At 40.9% G+C, this 22,708-nt stretch overlaps 1 protein-coding gene across 3 annotated transcripts in view; it reads right to left on the reverse strand.

The window, feature by feature from the left end:
• TBC1D8 (TBC1 domain family member 8) overlaps positions 1-22,708 on the reverse strand; it is a 78,425-nt gene that overhangs the window by 40,787 nt on the left and 14,930 nt on the right. For all 3 annotated transcript variants that reach the window (XM_075852689.1, XM_075852688.1, XM_075852690.1), the window contains exons 3-6: positions 13,653-13,763; positions 10,867-10,985; positions 9,873-10,101; positions 1,213-1,453 (exon numbers count right to left, since the gene is read on the reverse strand). In XM_075852689.1, coding sequence (XP_075708804.1) covers positions 1,213-1,453; positions 9,873-10,101; positions 10,867-10,985; positions 13,653-13,763 — 700 coding nt within the window. The remainder of the gene's footprint in view (positions 1-1,212; positions 1,454-9,872; positions 10,102-10,866; positions 10,986-13,652; positions 13,764-22,708) is intronic.

Genomic DNA, 22,708 nt, shown 5'->3' on the forward strand with positions numbered 1-22,708 from the left:
CCCAGCACACACACGCGGGTTGAATAAAGTTCAATAGGTGAAATGCTAGTGACAGGTTCCCTTTAAAAACAAACTAAAAAGAGTATTAGCATTTATTATATCAATCATTGCTAAATAATAGATATTTAACTGAACTTCGTACTTAGCCACAATGCAGCAACTATTCTGTGAGCTGTACCAATAATTACAGTAATGGGCAACTACTGGCAATACTGTAGACCTAAGAATATAGCAATTTCTTCATAGTAAAAAGAAAAAAGGTATTAGGGCAGATTTACAAATATATTATGGTGCACACCTTTTAATATATTTGCCGTATCTTTAGCTATCCGTGCTATAAACAGTTATATATTTGCACTATAACTTATGCCAGTTTCTGGCGTAAGTTATGATAAATCTATTGTTCTGGGGGAGGCCCCGTCCCCTTAGGCCAAGCCCCAAACCCTTTTATCTGTACTTCCTTAAAGTGGCCAGAAAAGAGGTTGCAAATTTTAGCACGGATGGCTTAGAAAAGGCCGTCATAAGATAGGCACATTTTTCTAAGTGGTGCATGCCGTATCATAAATTTGGCACATCTTGCTAGAGACTTTTCTCTTCCTTATACCACCTATTAGTTGGCTTGGTTTAAGCCAGGTTTTTTTTTCAACATTTTGTAACATTTTTGGCGTAGGATCTTCAGCCACAACCCCTTTCCCCTAGACCACACCCTATTTCATTAAGCCATGCCCCTTGTCGAGCAGGTCTTAAAAAAAAAAAAAAAAAAAAAAGGGGGGTCTAAAACAATTAAGAAATGGGGTGCACAGCATGTACACCAGAATTCTGTCTAAATTTGAATAGTAAATCTATTGTATTTATGTGGTCTCCCCCTCTAACCCTGACATGGCCAGGCAAACTGTGATTTGTGAGTATGTGTAGCTCAGAAAACACCCACACTGCCCAGATGTGAACAATAAGCAACAGGTAAAAGCCATCGCTGTGACATCACATCTATATCCTCATAAGACTGCATTGTCCACGGGCTCTCGTTCTATATGTATATCTGTATCTGTGCAAGCAGAGCAAGTACGTGGATGACGTAGTGACCGCAAGAACGTGATGTCACGCGAACAGCAGCAGCCATATTGTTTACATTCTGCCATAGGTTTTCTATAGCAGGGACTGGTGGGAGAAATTTAAACTCCTCTCTAAATTTTGCTGCCACATAACACTTACCTCTTGGTGATTTGCGTTGGGTGCTGCAAATTTGGGTCTAGTTCAAACACTTCATTGTCCAGCAGTCTCCGAACAGTCACATCTGCAAGCTGCTCCATTATTCGAAACACCTCATTGATATCAAGGAACATGGAGAACTCCCGCTCTTTCCCACGTGTATAGACCATGATGAGATCAGCCATAAGAACATTCGATGCCCTTTCAAGTTTCTGAACCTCCACCCAGGGAATCACAAGTTTTACTTAAAGAGAAAGAACAATATAATAAAAATGCTGCCATGCAAGGATAATATCATTTGTTTACCCCAACGTTATATTAATGATATAAGAGAATATACAAGTCAGCAAATTTTTTACAGGAACATTACAAGAAAAATCTGCAACGTGGTAGCAAAATCTTAGCATCTCTACAATAAGCGGTAGATGAAAACAAAAGAAGTTTATAAATCTCTACTTGTATATATTACATGTTATACAGAAATTGGTTGTTCAATATACACGAGTCAACTTTCTTTATTTGGAAAGATATGGAGCATTTGACCGTCAAATTGTTGATATTATTTGACATTGATTTTGTAGTGACTTCTTACTATTGAAGGTACGGAAATGGTTTCAGTGGTATTTTGCATGAGTGGCAATGACATTTTAGACAAATTCGCACCTACTTATTAAACTCTTTAGATAATTTTTTATTTCAAGTTTAGAAACAAATAGTGAAGTTCCACAACACTCTCTAATGGCCAGTTCACACTGAGTTTTTTTCTACACGTTTTTGACGCGGAAACCGCATCGGAATACACGCCAAAAAACGGACGAAAATGCCTCCCATTGATTTCAATGGGAGGCGGTTTTTTTCCCGTGAGCGGAAAAACCGGCTCGCAGGAAAAAGAAGGGACATGCCCTATCTTCGGGCGTTTACTCTTCTGACCTCCCATTGACATCAATGGGAGGCAGAAGAAGCTTATTTTGCTGCGTTTTTTGCCCGCGGCGGTCAATGGCCGCGGCAGAAAAACGCAGCAAAAAAATCGGCGTGCAGGCAGAGCAAAATCTGCCTCAAAATTCAAAACTCTGTGTGAACCCAGCCTAAGAGAGCACAATATTCCAGCAGCTCGTGTTGTTGAGATATGTAGGCAAGCTATTTTATAGGCAAAGAAACCTACATAAAACAGTATCCTAATACAGAAAGACAAGTGTAAACCCCTTAGTGACCAGCCTATTTTAGTTAAAGGTATTTTTTCCACGATAGGAGTGATGCAAAATAAAAAGTTATTGCTCAACTCACAGATCTCCGTTGTTCCTGCGCTGCCTATTCCGGTCCTCACCGCCACTGTGTATTCACACAGCTTCAGGGATGATGTGCTTGTATACACATATGATCGCTGCAGCCAATCACTGGTCTAAGTGGGTATATGGCACAGGATCGCGGAGGCCAGTGCTTGGATGCAGAGATCACGTGGGCATATGGGCACATCATCGCTGCAGCTAAGTCAATAAACAGTGGCGGGAAGGAACGGAAGCGGTGGCGCTGGAAAGAGGGGCATATGTGAGATTAATAATAGCTTCTTTTTTTTTTTTTTTGCATCCTTCCTACCTTGGCCAATTTTTTAAATAACTCTGAAAGCCCCTTTAAATGACCAAGCAATATTTTCCATTGTTGCTTTCAAAGAGAACTTTTATATTTTTTCATATTACCTTTATTCTATGGGTCAGCATGATTACGGCGATACCACATATGTATAGATTTTTTATGTTTTACTATTTTTGCACAATAAAAACACTTTTGAATTAAAATTATTTGTTTTTGCATCACCACTTTCCAAGAGCCATAACTTTTGTGTTTTTCTGGCGATATAGCTATATGAGAGCTTGTTTTTTGCGGGAAAAGATGTAGTTTTCATTGGTACCATTTTGGGGTACATGGGACTTATTGATGAACTTTTATATTTTTTTTTAGGCAGGGCAATGGAAAAAAAAAACAACAATTCAACCTTTGTTTTTTGAAAGCTTTTTTTTACGGCGTTCACATTGCGGTTTCAATAACATGTCATATCACTTAATTCAAAATATGTGAGTTCCTCAAAGAAACATGTAATTTCACAGAGTGGGAACTCTTCATAAAACATAACCTTTATTTATTATTCAGATTAAAATACTCTAGATAATTCTTTAGATACACAAATACCCTGGCACAACTAGGCTTAAACCAATAAGCAATCCACAATTATCACCTGGAGTATCCAGAAAATTGTATCTAGATGGCGTGGTACCATATGCCACCTATGGACAAACTCCAGGAATACAAAATTTCTAACACACACAATTAGTGTAATTTCTAAGCACCAAATATTGAATAAAATGACCACAACACTGATACTTCATAACCGTCCCAATGCCTTTCCCCAACAAGTTGGGACAATTTGTGTGTAAATGGAGACTTCGTGAGATGTAATCAGGGCCAGCCTTATGAGTGTGCGACCTGTGCGAGGGCACAGGGTGCTTCACCCTCCCAGCAGGAGCAGAGGCGCAAGAGCAGAGGAGGAAGCTCCGCCCACAGCCCGTCCTGCAAGAAGCCTGTGTGCAAGGAGACATGTAAGCATGTATGGGTGTATATGTGGCTGTGTATATGTGTCGCTCTGTGTGTCTGTGTTTATATGTTCCAGTATGTGTGCGTATATGTAAGTGTGATTTGAATAGAAAAAAACAGCGTTTCGTTCCGACTTGGTGTTTTTTTACGCGGCCGTTTGAAAAAACGGCGTGTAAAAAAACACCCCGTAAAAAAGAAATGTATGTCATAAGTGTATGGCGCTATATAAGTAACTGAAATAAATAAATAATAAATAGGGGAAACACTACAGTTTTATAGATTACCATATATGAAAATGTAAACCGATTATTGCCATGAATTAATAGTCATGAATTTGTTTAAGTGTTTCTCCAGTCTGGAGGTGCACTGCATGTAATATATATGTAGTTATAGTCGTCAGAGTGTATGATCTATGATGTTACATAGGACTGCAGATAACACACAGTGATAACTCTGAGTACAAATAATGTAGTAATGTTATTGGTGGTGTTACATAGGACTGCAGGTAACATCTGCTACATTATCTGTACTGTGCCTGTGTGGGTATATATGGGTCTGTATGCGAATGTGTCTTTGTGCATATTATATATATATATATATGCCTGTATGTCTATATATGTGCCTTTTATGTATTTGTATATGTTCCTGACTGTATATGTGTCTGTATGTCTATATATTTACCTTTTATGCATGTATATATTCCAGAATGTGTGTGTGTGTATATATATATATATATATATATATATATATATATATATATATATATATATATTCGCCTGTCTAAATATCTGCCTTCATGTATGTACAGTACATATGTACAAGTATGTGCGTGTCTACATATATGTGGTTAATTTTTAGTTTGTGGAGGGTGGCAATAGAGAGTCCCGCACAGGGCGGCATCCAACCTAAGGCCGGCCCTGGTTGTAATCTTGGGAAACGCGTTGGGACGGTAATGAAGTATCAGTATTGTAGTCATTTTATGCAATATTTGGTGCTTAGAAATTACACTAATTGTTTGTAATATAATTTTTGCATCCCTGGAGTTTGTCCATAGATGGCATATGGTGCCACGCCATCTACATACAATTTTCTGGATACTCCAGGTGATAATTGTGGATTGCTTAGTGTTAAACCCCGATTGTGTCAGGGGTATTTGTGTATCAAAGGAATTACCTAGAGTATTTTAATCTGTATAATGAATAAAGGTTATGTTTTATGAAGAGTTCATATTCTGTGATGCTAAATAACATGTTAACTTTATTTTTGGGGTCATTACGATCAGGGCGATACCATATGTGTGTATTTTTATTTATATTTTTCACCCTTCTACTAAATAAAACCATTTTTTATGGGGTAAAAAATGGTTTTAAGTTTGTTTGTTTTTTACTGTACACCTTTTTTTTTTATAATTTTTATTTGACATGAATTACTTATTATTTCAGTCATGCTAGGGGACTTCACTATGCGATCTTCTGGTTGCTTATATAATTAGTATACAAAGCATTATTGCCTGTCATTGTAAAACTGACAGGCAATCTATTAGGCCATGCCTTTGGCACAGCCTAATAGGCATAAAACCAGGGCAGGCCTGGGGGCCTTTGTTAGGCCCCTGAATGCCAAGGCAACCCATCGGAGGTCTATAATCGCATTTGCGGGCCGTCAATGGGTGACAGAGGGAGCCCCCTCCCTCTGTAACACACTTAGATCCTGCGGCCACTATTGGACAAGGTATCTAAGGGGTTAAACTGTTGCAATCGAAGGAAACTTCGAATCACTACTATTAGATCAGGCGCGTGGCCAGTCTGCACGGTACACCCGTGCAGGACTTAGGCTAGGCCGCTGTGAAAAGGCGGCCTAGACTAAGGCCCGTTCGTGACCGCCGTGAAAAGGCGTATTGGTGGTCTCTAACTGGTTAAACAAGAAATACACAAAATAGCTGATAGAATATACATATACTGTTTCTATACATGCACTTAAGACAGTGTGCCCATTCCAACCTATCAGACTCCAGCTTTTATTTCTAAGCGGTTTTCATATATTAGGCCCTTTTCACACAGAGTTTTTTATGCAGGCAGAAAAATCTGCCTCAACATTCCTTCACTCTGTTTGCGGCGTGTTTTAGCCGCGGCCATTGTGTGCTGTGGGCAAAAGATGCAGCGAAAAACGCTTTCTCCCATTGATCACAATGAGTGGTCAGACGGAAACGCCCAAAGAAAGGGCACAACTCTTTTTTTTTTCCAGCGAGCGCTCTTTTCTGCTTACGGGAAAAAACCGCCTCCGCCTTCCATTGAAATCAATGGCAGGTGTTTTTGGCCATTTTTTGGCGCTGTTTCCGCGTAAAAAAAAAAACTTTGTGAACATAGCCTTAGGTTAACTATTGCTATTGTTGAAAGTGTTGCAAAAACTAGAATATTTTATTCAACTTTAGACGAGGTACAGAGAGAGCATTGTTGTGGGGGCACTGCTATATACACACACACCAGCTGCTGTACACCTCTTTGTCTTTTATATAGTTCCCATCCATTGATTGTCACCCAGCACATGCTTTAATAGTCAAGTCCTTGGTCTGACATTTTCCATTTTTGACAAAGATTCATGAAATATGCAATAACTCCAAAAGATCTATACTTATGGCTATACTATAGTGAACGTTGCCTCATCCGTTACTTGTGAAACGCACTCTTCTGTTCATTGAAAAAACAAACAAAGCAAAAAACAGGACAGAAGACAATGCATGTGTCTAGGGGACCTTGCAGACTTCATGTTTAGGATATATACACTACATAAAAAGTTTCTAGGAAATAACCAAACATAAAACAGGTTCTACAACAAGGGTATTCTGAGGCCTCTCACACAAGGATTATTAAACATAGATCTGCGGACTTCTAAGAAACTTGCATGAATGAGCACTATTGTTCAGAACCTGTAATATCAAGCAACTGTAGACAAATCCTGTCTGTACAAGTAATACTACAGGTAATAACAAGCATACAATAAAGAAAAGAACCAGTCATGTTTTATACATCAAAAATGATTACCACACTTTCGAGAAAATACAGGGGTTTATGGACTTTTTATACCCGGGCTTGAAAATATAACAAGGGGGTATCCACTACTTTTAGTTCATCATAGTAGAATTATGTTTTCCACTGTAGGATCAGTAACAATATGTTCTTTTGATTTCCTAATCACTGTTTATTTGGTGAATTTATCATACTGGAACAATCAAACATTACATTTGGTATGCGCAAAAGATAAGGAAACTTTCCTGAACTTTTTTTGTAATATCTCAGAATGGAATTAACTTCTAAGCGGTTGTATCACAGCCCCATGCATAATCTGCATACATAGAACCAAGGATGAAATTCTGTGCGATCAAGAAAACTTCTCTCAAAGAATAGCTTTAATTCTTATCAAACGTTATAGTCCTCGAATATCATCAGGATGGATAGGATTGTCATATATATGCTGCTTTGTATGGCATTTCTCACCACCAGTTGTGTTATGCTGCTCTCATTGCTTTCAACATGATATGTATTTACTGTTGCTGTATATTTGACCTACCGTTTCCTTCTTTTTTGTGATTTTGTTAGGTTTCTTTACAATTTTCTCAATAAAAAGAGATTTAAAAAAAAAAAAAAAAAGCTTACGAAAAGCTTTGCTGAGCTCACAAAAAGGGGATCTGATCCGGTCTGTGACTCTAAATATACTGCTCACGTAAGTAGGCATAATAGGTTTGTGTGCTTGGAGTTTTAATCCAAGTCAAGTGTACACAATTCCAGACTTAATAAACCGTGTGACCTTTCAAGTATCTCAAGGTGTTGCGATTACTTTCGAAAGTCATGGGTACCTATAACCAGCTGACCAAAGATCTCCACATAAAAATAATTAACTACCAAAGCAGGAGGAGGGTTAAAAGATATCTAAATTCTTTCGGCTTTTTTTTAATCATAGAAATACTCTGAATCATAAATTCTTCCAGCTTGCAATTTCCTCTGTTTAAAATGTTATTAAATGGGTATTACCATCTCAGATATTTATGGCATATCCACAGGTTCTAGAGATGCGGGTCCCAAAGGTGGGACCCGCATCTGTCGGACATTTATGGCATATCCTGTGGGAATATCCCTTTAAGAAACAAATGTTAATGGGAACTGTTGAAGTGCAGTAAAAAAATCTGTGATCGTAGCTCTTCTAGACTGGCCAGATATGCAAAGCAAAATATCATATATCTCTGCAAAGGACCTGCAGGAAAGTCTATCTACAAAAGGAAAAGGTCTGCAGTATTGCTTACAAGCAAGGGTGATCACAAGAAAACTGGAACTTTGAGGCAGATATTCCTCTCCCTGCACGCCGATTTGAGCGCCGCGGGCATAAAACAGCGAGAAATACGCTTTCTCCTGCCTCCCATTGAAGTCAATGGGAGGTCACAGGCGGAAGCGCCCGAATATAGGGCATGTCGCTTCTTTTTCCCGCGAGGCAGTTTTACTGCTCGCGGGAAAAAGACGCCGACGCCTCCCATTGAAATCAATGGGAGGCGTTCTCGGGCCGTTTTTGCCGAGTTTTGCGACGCGGTTTCCGCGTCAAAAAACTCGGCAAAATACCCCGTGTGAACATAGCCTTATGTTCTCTTCACAAATTGTCTCAAGTATGCTGCACAACAATTTAAGCAAGGTACATTTGTAATTCATCTGCTTTGTTCAAATGAAACAAAGATGGGGATCAATGGGACGGATTTACTAATATTGTCTACGTTTTAGACACATCAAGTTAGACAGGTCAGACACTTTTCCCTATACCACCTATTAGTTGGCTTAGTTTATGCCAGTTTTTTGGCACACGGTGTCACGTATAAAAAAAAAAGCCCCTTCGAGCTAGATCACGCTCCTTTCTTTATAAGCCACCCCACTTGTCGAGCGCGTCAACAAAAAAGGGTAGAAAAAAAAAAGTCAATAAATGGGGCGCACAGCATATACGGCAGAATTCTGGCACATTTATTGTAAATCTGCCCCTACAAGCACCAAAGATATGTTTTGAGTAACAAAAAGAGGAAGCATTTCAAGAAAAGAACACCTTGTCCGCTTTTAAAGAGTAACTGTCATTTCAGGTGAATTTTCAGAATAAGGCCCCACCATTTCACATCAAGTTTTTTTTGCCTACGTTTAAAGTATACACCGGGAAAAGCACCAAATCTATACGTTAATGAAGGCTGTGATGGACAGATAACAATTGCATCCGTAACCCATAGACTATTATGGGATTCGGTTAACGTGTACGTTGTGAGCGCTAGTAATTTTCCCTTCTGCAGGCTTCATCTCTAATTGTCAGTTTTCCCTGAACTCAGCTTAAGGAGGGATGGAGACTAGTTATTTTGATGTCTCCCATATAGAGTACACAGAGAAGAGGAGATGCTGCTCCCCTATCCCTATCTCTCACACTCACAGAAGTAGCATGAAGGACATTATACAGCAGTAATGAGCAGTGTTATTGTGAATCCAGCACTGAAGTAAGGTAGTAGGTGACTTTGCAGTAGTGTCGGTGTCACTCTGCCTATGTCTCTCTGCAGCAGCTCCCTCCTCCTACCCTCTCCATAGACATCTATGGGCAGCAGCTGTAACCTGATCTCTCACTGAAGCAAGGAGTCAGATAAGTGTAGAAAGAGGATTTTTTTTCCTGTAATAAGATATGTTACCAAGTTCCATATCGAAGCTTGTACTGTTGGATTTATTTAAAAAAATAGAACAGTTACTTTTTAAGCATGGGGGCAGTCTTATTATGGCAGCCAAGGACAATATTGTGAGGATAGATGGAAGAATGGATTCTAGTAAATTTTAAAAATCCAAATGTCCCACAGTCAGTGAGCAAACTGAAAACAAATTGGACATTACAAAAAAACAAAAACTCTCTTTTGTGGATAGAAAACATTAGGATTTTGGTGATATTTATGGTTTATAACACGTATAATTCTAAACTGCAGCTTTAAATAAAAACATCAAGCATTTTTTTTTTTTTTTTTTTACAGTCAGTGAAGATTGTGGCTTAAAAGGAAAACTTGTACATCATTTTTTGTGACTTACATTCTTTTCCCAGAAAGAAGGAATAGAAACAAAGGTGATTGATGCTCAGGTATAGCCATCCCTGACGTGGTACTCTACCCTTCCAGCAGCAGCAAGAGTAAAAAGTGATCAGCTTTTCAGCCTCTGGGAAGTTGAATCTGCTCTCAAATTTTACCAATCCCTCACGGAATTTTTCAGGATCCTCCTCTTGCTCTGCCAACCTGCTGCTGGTCTCTTCCGCAATAAGACCCTGTGTTAAATGTAGGGGGGGAAAAAAATAAATAAAAGGTATTTTATAGAATCTGCATTAATTTCATACTAGTCTACTTCTCATAATACTGGTTTTTTTTTTCAATATTGTATAACTGCACCTCTCTGCAACTGCTTCTTCTCTTCCCATGTGACAATTCCCTTGTTTTTTTTGCACATGCATCAAGAACAGGCAACCATTGTACAACAATGATAATTTCTAATGAAAGTAAACCTCACTTTATATCATAATGCCGAAAATCTGGGAGGCTCAAATATGATAGGGATGAGAATTAACTGAAGGGACACAGCCTCGCGCTGCCCAACACATTTACTTTTTTTTTCCGCCGGCTGTAAGCTGGCGTAGATCTCCCTTTCTGGCGCATGAACAAAAGAAGATGCAACTAATTTATTAGGTGCTGTGCACCTCTTATTACATTAGCCGCACCAATTCTGCATTAAAAATGATAAGCTGATGGTAAAAAGTAGTATGATATTTGATACCAACTTGAGATTCACCTAAATCCAAATTAAAAAAAAGTGACCATAAGAGAAACCTCCTATGTATAGTTGTAATTAGATATTAAACACCAATTTCAGACACATGAAATATTTTTTTTTTTTAAAAGTCACGCAATATCACGAAAATTGACTGAAATATGTGACTGGCTGGATGAAGGCAAATAAGAGAATTCCCCTCCCCAAGCATGAAAACGACACATACATGGATTATGTATTTTGAAGTAAAGTATTCATCAGGCCTTACCTTAACCTTTCCCTTTACAAAGTTAGCGATGTCATCTTTGTTATCAAACACTGAAAGAGTGTGAAGCAGGTTTTGTTCTAACCATTCCCAGTGCTGGACAATCTCTTCCATGGTGGCTCCTAGTAAAAAAAACAAAAAAATAAAAACTGGATTCCTATGGTCTACATAAGGTCTAAATAAAAGTCAATTAATTATTTCCAGCAAAACAAAGTATACAATTGTGTCCCTTGCATTTTCTTTCCATAAAGACAGCCAGCTGGCTGAGAATTTCCCCAAACAGGAAAATCTTGAAAAGGGAACACAATGTCAATGTCCTGTTTTAACTAAAGAGAAAAATACCTAGATGTTCGCATCCTTTCAATAGCCACTGTAAGGAAAAAGCTGTGCAAAATACCATCAAAATGACAAACAGAACTCTATTTGTACCTATGTGTAGTAAAACCAATACAAATTTTGAATATGAAAAGCAAAAATTACAAACAGAAAAATGAATTCAAAAATGTATTAATGCTAAAAATGAGGAAAATATTCTACATGTTTTGTGCAGACAGCTCGTATGGCGACCTATGTGTCTCCATGGTAACAAAATATAAACTAATATTGTTTAGTCTGATCATGCAGTCATATTCCCTTCCATCTGCACTCCACTTCTTTCTAATATACATTTATTAGGTTAGCAAGAACTACATAGATGGAAAAGAGTGTGACTGTATGATCAAATTACACAGGGTCTGTTTGCAGTCTGTAACCATGGAGACACCTAGGTCTGCATAGGAGCTATAGACATAAATCGGAAGAATATTATTAATCAAACAATATTTGCAACAGTGCAAATAATAAATTGTGTATATATATATATATATATATATATATATATATATATATATATATATATATCTCTTTCTAGAGATATGTCTATATATATATATATATATATATATATATATATATATAAATCATACGTATTTGCTATACATATTTGGTATCGCCGCAATAATGCCCCATATAGTGAAGTTAACACGTTATGTACCCCAAAATAGTGGCATTAAAAATATGATTGGTCCTGCAATGAAAAAAAAAATAAAAAAAAAAAGTCTTATACAGATACATGTATATGAAAAGTGCTTTTATTGTGCAAAAGTAAACAAAAAAAAAAAAAGAAGATACATATTTGGAATTGCCCCCCGCCCCAATAAAAAAAGTTAATCAATAAGTTATATGGGCACCAAAATTGTGCTATTCAAATATACAACCCATCATACAAAAAACAAGCCCTCATACAGCAACATTGGCGGGAAAAAGAAAAAAGTTATGGCTCTCAAAATGCGGTGATGCAAAAACAAAAACATTCCTGCCGTCCGGATCAGTCCTTAAGAGGTTAATGTGTTTCTCAAGTTATAAATGGAAAATGATATATTGCATGACTCTTATAGTAATAGTAAGTTCCTCTTTCTTATCTAGATGCAGAGGCATAGACACCCATGCTACATGCTCCTATGACTGGCTGAACAGCGACGTCTCCTAGGCACCCTATCAGGCAGGAAATCTTACAATCAATAAAAGAGAGAAGACTTCCTGACTCATAGGGATTCATTGGACACAAACATCTTCTACACAGGTCATTAAAAGATCGAGCTTTTTAACACCAACCAATGCTGCAAACTACAGCAGATGTATGATGTTAGGATCAGGAATAAGGAAATTGCTCAAGTAGATGAGAAGTAATACCACAATAGAAGACAGGAATATTAATTTAAAAACAAGATCTACAGAAAAAACTACAGTCCAAACTTAAAACAAAAAGTCTGTGGACATGAATATACGTGTCATATATGATGCAGGAAATCTCATTCCAAAACCTTGAGCATTAATATAGGTCCCCCCTTTGCTGCTATAACTGGCTCCCTTTTCCTGGGAAGGCTCGATTATGGAACATGGCTTTGGAGATTTGCATCGATTCATCGTTATCGAGGTTTGGAGCTGATTTACAGTAGGCTTTGTAATGCTAAACCAAGAAAGGGTCTCACTAAACTATTACCATGAAGCTGGAAGTGTACATTTCTGGTTTTCCCTCTGCTGGAAATACTGGGCCCAGACCAAACCAGAAACAGCCACAAACCATTGGTTTTTTTTCTAGAAAACTCTACAATTGGCACTAAACATTCAAAAAGGCAGCATTTTTCTGGTTTCCGCCAAACACAGATTCGTCAGACTGCCAAATGATAAAGAATAAGAAATCATTCTAGAGAAGGTGCTTCCGCTCACCGGAGTGAAATGGCGTTGTGCTTTGGCATTCCATATGACGATCTGAGATTTCTCTGCCACTGCTCTACTCCAAAATCCCAACCCAAAAAGTTCCCAATAGAGGTTGTTTAAAACATAGAATTATGTTGCAACCTAGGACAGAGGATTTTGTTATGCCCCACAAACTACAGTACTCAGCCGTTCTGCGAGCTCGAGTGGTTCCTAGAAGTTCCCACTTCACAAGAGGAGCATTTACAGTTAGCCGAGGCAGTTCTTACAGGGCAGAAAGTTCACAAACTTCTTTTGTAATTGGCATGTGAATGTTTTTCATGTCAATATATAAGATTGGAATAAACATGGGCACAAACCTCTCGTTTTTAGAGGTTTATGTTAGTCAATGGGGTTATTAGCTATAAAACACTGCACACAACACTGTTATTATTGGTTACCTTAACATCCATTGCCATACAGGCACAGAGCATGCTTTGGATGTAGGCACGGAAACTCACCAATTGCTAGGGCCCAGTATACCTCTGACTCACCACAAGCGATGCTTGAGTAAACTTGAGATCCAGGGACCTGAAGTAGTATCCGAAATGGAGCAACTCGGGCATTGGAATCCAGTACAGCATCCAAGGCACCCACAAGACGACCTAGTATAAAAAAAACAGAAGACTTTTATCATAATGTTGCAACATTATTGACCTTGTATCTTTGGGTTTACACTTAATAACTAGAACAGGCTAAAAATAAATGTGATACTGCACTGGATAGAGTAGGGACCCACTTAAAAGAGGTCACCGTGAAGTGGAAAGTGTGCGTATACAGTTTCATCAAAATGTAAACCAAGAAGCTCATGTTCATATATGGTTACATTTTGCTGAGCCGCAACAGATCTAGCATAGCAAGTGGATGTGCGGTCCAGGTTTTATGCTCTCCCCTTATGAATAAAAATAAAACTGTACTGTATGAACAAGACCTTAGGGTGCAGTCATACGTGGCGTACTTGCATCGTATTACTGCAGGGTAAACCTGTGCTGCAGAAAACTTTACAATGTAAGTCTATGGGCAAAAATATTCTGCATCGCAAAATCTAGAGAAATCTGTGTGTGTTGCAGAATCTTTTTCCCATAGGCATACATTGTATTTTCCGCAGCGTATTTTTACCAACCTGAACCTATTTGTTACAGACGAAAAAAAGGGTACATGTAAAGGCTAATGTGCTCCAAGCCAAGTTTGTTTTTTCACCTACAGGCTGCAAGTGTACGAAAGAAAGACCTCAGCTGTTAAGAGATGCTGAAAATAGCATGTTTCTCATTACTGACACTTAGTAGCCTATGCAAGCAGGACAAGTAGCAAGAGAAGACTGCATTTTAGAAGGAACCCTAAGGACGGATTCACACGTAGCATTAAAAGTGGTTATGAATTTAAGGGGTTATCCAGGAAAATAAATATAGATCTAAATATCGATATCATAATTATAGTACTGCTACCAATGTAGTTCCTTTTCTTTTTAAGTTTTTACAGTGGGTTACATGATCACGAGTATTTTGTATTCATCAGCAGCCCTACCCCCCCCCCATCATTGCCCATATCACTGCCTTTCTAAACTTATAGGAACACGTTTATATGCAGCATGGGCAGTTTGGCATTAGTCATAATACACATGTGCTCTAGATGGTTACATATAGCTAGCATTTTCTCCTTATAGCACATGCACATTGCGAGTAGTAAGCCCACGCTCACACAATTTCACAGTAAAATCCTTGTTTTACATGCAAATTTCAGAGCAAATTTTTCTGCACATTTGGGCATGGACTTATCCTATGCACTGCAATGGGTGAAATTTTCAGCACAAGCCAGAAGAAATTACGGATTTTTCCTTCAGCAAGTGCATGTGGTTTTAGAAAGCCCTATTGACTTGTATTGTACTCTACTTTGTTGCAGATTTTCGGAAGGCAGCTTCACTGTATTTCTTATGCAAGAGACTCGGAGGTATGAAAAACAGTGAATACACCTGAGAAATGCAAGGATCAATGGACTTCGGAAACATTTATTTATTGCAAATTCCAGTACTGCCCTAAGATTGGAGGTAAACAAACTGTTGCAGACAAAAATAGGATTTCAACTACATGGGAAGATCATCACTAATGTCAAAGGGAAAACTACAGCAGAAAGTTCCATTCACATCTTGTGGTTAAGCCTCCGCTCCTTTCTGTAGGATATGCTGCAACTTTCCAAAACTGCAGAAAGCTCTATCACTAGTATTTGTAGGGTGTTTTTTCCCCCCTGGAAAGCCATACATTAAAAAAAAAAAAACACACACAGGCATAGAAAAAGTTCTGCAAGGACAAAACCTCATCTTTTTAGTTGTTTTTTTATGCTATGCAGTAGTGGTGCAGGCATTTGCCATCCCACTACTGCCATGTCAATGTCAGCAAAAGTGTTATAAGAGATGAGATTTACATATAATGCTGGATTCACACGAGCACATTACGTCTATAATGGACGGAACGTATTTCGGCCGCATGTCCCGGACCGAACACACTGCAGGGAGCCAGGCTCCTAGCATCATAGTTATGTACGACGCTAGGAGTCCCTGCCTCTCCGTGGAACTACTGTCTCGTACTGAAAACATGATTACAGTACGGGACAGTTGTCCTGCAGCGAGGCAGGGACTCCTAGCGTCGTACATAACTATGATGCTAGGAGCCCGGCTCCCTGCACTGTGTTCGGTCCGGGGCTTGCAGCCGAAATACGTTCCGTCCATTACGGACGTAACATGCTCGTGTGAACCCAGCCTAAATATACTTCAATACTGGATAGAACAGCAGACTTGTATATACATTTTATATGCAGATTTGTATGGTTCTACAAGTAAAGATGCTGTGAAATCTGAAACCTCACAAGTCATTTAGTAAATTGCATTTTAATCTTTATATCAGAAGATTCCAAGCCATTTATAAACGAGACCACAACACGCAGTTATTTTCAGCGGTGTAATATAATCATCCTGGAGTCTGCCTGCCACATAACTGACTGGTGAGGTATGCTTCTATATCAAGACAATGCACCAAATCGTATAGCCCCATGCAAGATGTCACGGGCCTTGTAACACATACTGACCACTGCAAAATCTTATGATAATTCTATTAACTACCAACAAGAGCAACTCAGGGCTACACTAAAATCAAATGATCTCTTGAATGGTTAAAGGGGTTTTTCGAAATCTAAAAATTTTAGACATCCGAGCACCGGATGTTTGGAACGGTATGCAGTAGTTGGAGCCGGAAGCAGATATCTTCAACCACTGCATAGCGGCCATTCGGCAGAACTGCCTCTTCGGAGCAGTCTGCTTCCGGCAATATCGTCCGGTACCCGGAGACAGCCGGAGTGGCGGATCGGTGCAGGGTCCGGGTGTCGGACACGCACCGATCACCTATCCGATGGATAGGTCATCAGTTGTCAGAACGTAGAAAACCCCTTTAATATCTATTTAAAAAGTGTTAGGAATTTTTTTTAAAAAAATTGGAAAACCCATTAAAGAACTAAAGTTCAACGGGCAAGAAGACATCTGGCCCACGAATCATGTGCCCCTGATCAGGGTCTTAGGGGGCACACAGGGTAGAAGGACCATAGCAACAAGCTATTATCTGGTCACCTAGATTCTAGAATTTATCAAAAAAGAGGTCTACAAAAGCTATGAGATAACACATATAACTAATGTTTTTATACGTATTCATACATAGCAATTGCTTATATTTGAATGCATGAGATGAGGGGTAAATGCACATGTGAAGAGGATTTCCCTACATAGTAAGTGATAGCATATCCTAGGTATCAATAGGGGTCAATTGCCAGGTACCTTAGAATCGATGCTTAGAATGTGTTTCGATATTGTCATGTATAAGACAGAAAATATGCCAGGATACTTTTTTTTGTAACAAAATACACATTCTTTTGTACATTATCTTGGCATGCATAGAAGTACTGTATCTTGGGATATAGGAATTTTCCAAGAAGCACAAAGAAGATGTTTTTGCTGGAAAAAAGATTGCACTGTTGTTAAACATTATAAAAGCCTGTTAATAGATCAAATAAAATAAAAAATACTGGGATGTTATAAGCATGATGAATAATGCGTTATATGTCCTCGGACGTCAGCTCCTCTGGGCATGTTGTGTGTGGGCTTAGATACTATTTGAGCAGTAGAAATACCACAGGAAACTTAACACTGTGTTACTTCCTTACTCAGTGCTGGCGAATAATAAGAAGGCAGACATTAGCATTGTCGGCCAACTATTTGTATATATTGAGCTTATCCAGAGAGGAAGGTGTCACAGAATAAAAGAAAAAGGTCTGAAAACATGAAACTGCTGCAGTAAAGAAGCACCCAGGGAATAAGACCCGAACGTTATTGAGCCCAATAATAATGTATGTGTGACCTATACCCACACGGTGGCACTCAGTGGCGTAGCTATAGGGGTCGCAGCGATCAAAGTTGTAACAAGACCCCTAAATCTGTGGGCCCACGGGGCCCCCGTTGCCATACAGCGTGCTGATTAAATAAATTTTCTGTGCTGTGAAGCCGGCACTTCCTGGTTATGGTCACATGGTAAACTTAGTGTACCATGTGACCTTGACGTCACGTGAGGGGCGTTCCAACCAGTGTGGAAGAGCCGGTGCAGAGGACTCCAGGTGAGCTGCATAGTCTGTATTGTAATGTATTGTGTTGTCTTGCATAGCTCCCAACTGTCCCGGATCCGGCGGGACAAACCCGGCTTCTCACCGCTGTCCTACCGTCCCGGGCGATCTGAAAATTGTCCCGCTAGGCGCTGCAACTGTATCAAAACAGCTGATCGCTGCTAACAGGTGCCCTGCATGCCGGGCGACTGCAGCAGCGATTAGCAATCAGCGTCAGCAGGAGGCAGGGAGTCTTGCAGCGGCGTTCTGACTGGTGTCGATGCCGCCCCGAGAGTGGACCAGTCCAGTCACCTGACCTGTCATCTGACTTCACCGGTCAAGTGACAGGTCAGATGACTGGACAGGTCCACTCCCAGGCCGGCATCGACACCAGTAAGAACGCTGCTGCCAGCCCTCCTGCCTTCTCCTAACGGTGAGTGACGTGGAGGCAGAGCGGAGAGTGGAAGCAGTAGGCTACCTCTACTACTCTACGCTCTGGCAGCATTGTGGCACAAAGTATAAGGGGGAGGCACTATGTGTGTGGCACTATGTACAGGGGGGAGGGGAGTTGTGCGGCACAAAGTATAAGGGGGAGGGGGTTGTGTGGCACTATGTACAAGGGGAGGGGGATTATGTGGCGCTATGTACAAGTGGGGAGGGGGATTGTGTGGCGCTATGTACAAGTGGGAGGGGGATTGTGTGGCGCTATGTACAAGGGGGAAGGGGGATTGTGTGGCACTATGTACAAGGGGGGAGGGGGGTTGTGTGGCACTATGTACAAGGGGTGAGGGGGGTTGTGTGGCACTATGTACAAGGGGGAGGGGGTTGTGTGTGGCACTATGTACAAGGGGGAAGTGGGGTTGTGTGTCACTATGTACAAGGGGGGAGTGGGGTTGTGTGTCACTATGTACAAGGGGGGAGTGGGGTTGTGTGTCACTATGTACAAGGGGGGAGTGGGGTTGTGTGTCACTATCTACAAGGGGGGAGTGGGGTTGTGTGTCACTATGTACAAGGGGGAGGGGGTTGTGTGGCACTATGTACAAGGGGGTTGTGTGGCACTATGTACAAGGGGGTTGTGTGGCACTATGTACAAGGGGGTTGTGTGGCACTATGTACAAGGGGGTTGTGTGGCACTATGTACAAGGGGGTTGTGTGGCACTATGTACAAGGGGGATGTGTGGCACTATGTACAAGGGGGTTGTGTGGCACTATGTACAAGGGGGGAGGGGGTTGTATAGCGCTATGTACAAGAGGGGGCTGTGCGTGGTAATATCTACAGGGGGCTGTGCATGGCCCTATCTACAGGGGGCAGTGTGTGACACTATCTACTGGGGGGCTGTGCGTGGCCCTATCTACAGGGGGGCTGTGCGTGGCCCTATCTACAGGGGGGCTGTGTTTACGGGGGGCTGTGTGTGACACTATCTACAGGGGGCTGTGTCTGGCGCCATCTACATACAGCCCCCCCTTGTAAATATTGATAACTTTATTTTTTTGTTTTGCAGGTTCCGCTGGACTGTTTGGACTACGTCGTAGATTCGCTGGACTACTGCGATGATCTACGTTTTTTTTAAATAAAATGCTTAGCAAGGATCGTGTGTGTGGGGGGGTTCTTATTTCAATAAAAAAATGTGTGTGTTTTTTTTAATACTTTAATAGCGCCTTGGTAATGACAATTGTCTTTCCACATCCATTACTAAGGTGGGGCTTAGTGTTAGCCAGTAAAAAAGGCTGCAACTAACCCCCATTATTACCCCTGTACCCAGCGCCACCAGGGGTGCTGTGAAGAGCCGGGTATGATCCAGTACCTGACCATCTGTAGTGATGGGCAGGCACTTGGACGGCCGCTGGCTGGTATCATGAAGCTGGAAAGGGCCAAAAACCGTGGCCCCTGCCACCCTGGTAATGCTAGGCTGCTGCCGGTATGTTGGATCTGCCCGGTTATGAAAAATGGGGGGGAAAGTCACATTGTTTTAAAAAAAAAAAAAAAGAGAAAACGACATTGCGCCACCCCCCCCATTTTCATAACCAGCCAGATACAACACAGCAGCAGCCCAGCATTACCATCCATGGTGGGGAGGTTACAGTTACTGGCCTCTTCCAACCTAATAACATCCTGCAGCCACCCCAGTGCCCGCCCGTCACTACAGACGGTCGGGTGCTGGATCGTACCCGGCTCCTCCCAGCACCACTGGTGGCGCTGGGTACCGGGTGATAATGGGGGGTTAGTTGCAGCATTTTTACCGGCTCACACTAAGCCCTACCTTAGTAATGGACGCGGTCAGACAACTGTCATTAGCAAGGCGCTAATAAAGTATTAAATAAAACAGACATAAGAAAATATTTTTTATTGAAATAAGAACTCCCCCCACACAACCCTCGCTGACCATTTTATTTAAATAAGAAACGTAGATCATTGCAGTATTCCAACGAATCTATGACGTAGTCCAAACAGTCCAGCAGAACCTGCAAAACAAAAAAAAATAAAGTTATCAATATGAAGAATAAAAAAAACTTCTCACCTCCAGCGACTTCTGTCTTCTTCCCTGCGCTGCAATAGTTATACCCAAGATAGCAAAAGTAACACAAAGACGACATAACCGGATCCATAATATCTGTGATATCCAGACAGTCTAGAGATCCGCAGTGAGAATGTGCGCGCGTTATTTACAGAATGATCTGGCCGTGATTGATGTTAATGTGGGATATTGGGCGTGGCTTAAAAATGTCCCTCTTTTCCGAATTCAAAAGTTGGAAGGTATGGCTCTTGTAATGTAGTGCATTGTGTTGTATTGTGCTGTCTGTGTTTGCGGTGGAGAGGGGGGGCCCGATAAATTACAGCCCCCCCCTCTCTCCACTGCAAACTACCCAATACAACACAATACATTACAAACTGTGGGTCGCAGTCTGTGTGAAGACATCCGGGGGGGTCGCGAGTCACTCGAGGTCCCAGTTCCATTCCATGCGGGAGTAAGGAGCTGATGGCTGACTCCTTGCTCCAGCATTCACTGTGCCCTGAGCGGCTCGACGCAGGCAGGCGCGATGCAGCGACATCATTGCGCCTGTCTGCGCCAAATCACTCACAGCACACACCGGAGGAGGCGAAGGATACTCCACCCCGTGTGGGAGTGGAGATAGGTAAGTAATTGTTATTTTTTTATTATGCACATATGGGGGCATTATACTGTATGGGGGATTGATAAGGTGGGGGTGCATTATACTGCATGGGGGCATTATACTGTATGGGGAGCTCATATGGGGGGCATTATACTGTATGGTGGCAGCTATGGGAGCATTATACTGTGTGGTGGCATAGGCACATGCAGGGGTCTGGTGATGGTGGTGTTGGGGAGGGGGGCCCAAGCTGAATTCTTGCACCCGGGCCCATGAGCCGTTAGCTACGCCCCTGGTGGCACTGTCAATATTATAGAATAAAGACAGGGAAAATAACTCTGGGTGATAAAGCGTGCCTAACCTTTCAGATGACTTTTTAGAATAAGTTGTCGTGTGTGTACATGAGAAATAACACGATTTCTACATGCCTTTTTTTTTTAGTTTAAGTTTTTGCCTCTGCAGGCTGTCTCTCTAATTCTCAGGTTTTTCTGAGCCGGTGGAGCCTAACTGCTATCATGTCTCCTACACATTGTACATATAGAGAAGAGTACATCCTGCTCCCCAAACTAAAGCACATATACAGAGGCAGCAAAAGCATGGAGATTATATAGCCGTAATGAGAAGTGTAGCTGTAAATCCAACATTGGGGTGAGGTACAGTATAACACTTACTATAAGCTGCTGCAGCGTCTATCTCTACTCTGTCTCTCTCTCACCCTGTTCCTTCCTCCCCATAGACTTCTATGGGCAGCTGTAACCTGATCCCTCAGTGAGCTCATAATCCATCTCCTCTTGCAGAGACTGAAAAAGCAGTAAATTCAGTAAGCTGAATCAATAGCACTATTGTTTCTGCAAAAAAACAAAAAACGGAAAGCTTACGGAACGGAGACAAACGGAAACCATTAGCAACAGAAGCATTACCATTTAAATCAATGGTAATGCAAACAGAAGCTATGGTTTCCGTTTGCATTACCATTGATGGGTTCCTGCGACGGAAAGGTCTGACGGAACCCATCAACAGAAACCGGACGCTGATGTGAACAGGCCCTTATTTGTTGCTGCTGCCTATTTTTTCAATTGTTTTCTATTAAGTTCTGTGAAAGTTCTTATTGTCTTGAAAATATATCAAACTGGCTGCTGGAGGGGTCGGAATGGCTCCTAATGTCTACAGATGAAGCAGCCTGCTGAAAGATATAGTATGGAGGCAACCCTGCTCCTTAATATACGAGAGACAAGGGGACATCACATTTCAGTTCATAAATCACAAGCTTTTATAAAGAAGTGTTCTGTACGGTTGTGCTCTTCCCCCCCCCCTCCCACTGTGACAAGGAGCATGGTTTGGGCTATCTTCTGAAGATTCACCCAGAGAACAACTATCTTCAGTATATCCATGATATAAAGAGGAGTTATAAGCTTCAGGCCAACATTTTCATCCCTACTTATAAATAACTTGAAACAATTGGGTTCTAAGGAGCCACGTTTACCACTTTACTTTTTGTTTAAATGTATCTAGGGGTAGGATGAATCTTTTTCCCACTGGCTCCAAGATGCCATTGTTAATACATTAAAATCACAGGTAAAACTACCTAGTACATTACACTAGGCATGTAATGTACTACAATTTGAAGAAAAAACAAAAACACTAGGGGGCTGTTCACATCTGCGTTGGGGAGCTTAGTTAGGGTCCTCAGTCACGGATTCAGGTGATTTTGCCAGACAAAATAGCGCAGGATAAATGACATAAACCATGATGGGGACCCGACGGAACCCATTAAAGTCAATGGGTTCCATCAGGTGCCGTTGGG

This window comes from Rhinoderma darwinii, chromosome 2 (assembly GCF_050947455.1).
Source record: "Rhinoderma darwinii isolate aRhiDar2 chromosome 2, aRhiDar2.hap1, whole genome shotgun sequence".
Classification (NCBI taxonomy): Eukaryota; Metazoa; Chordata; class Amphibia; order Anura; family Rhinodermatidae; genus Rhinoderma; species Rhinoderma darwinii.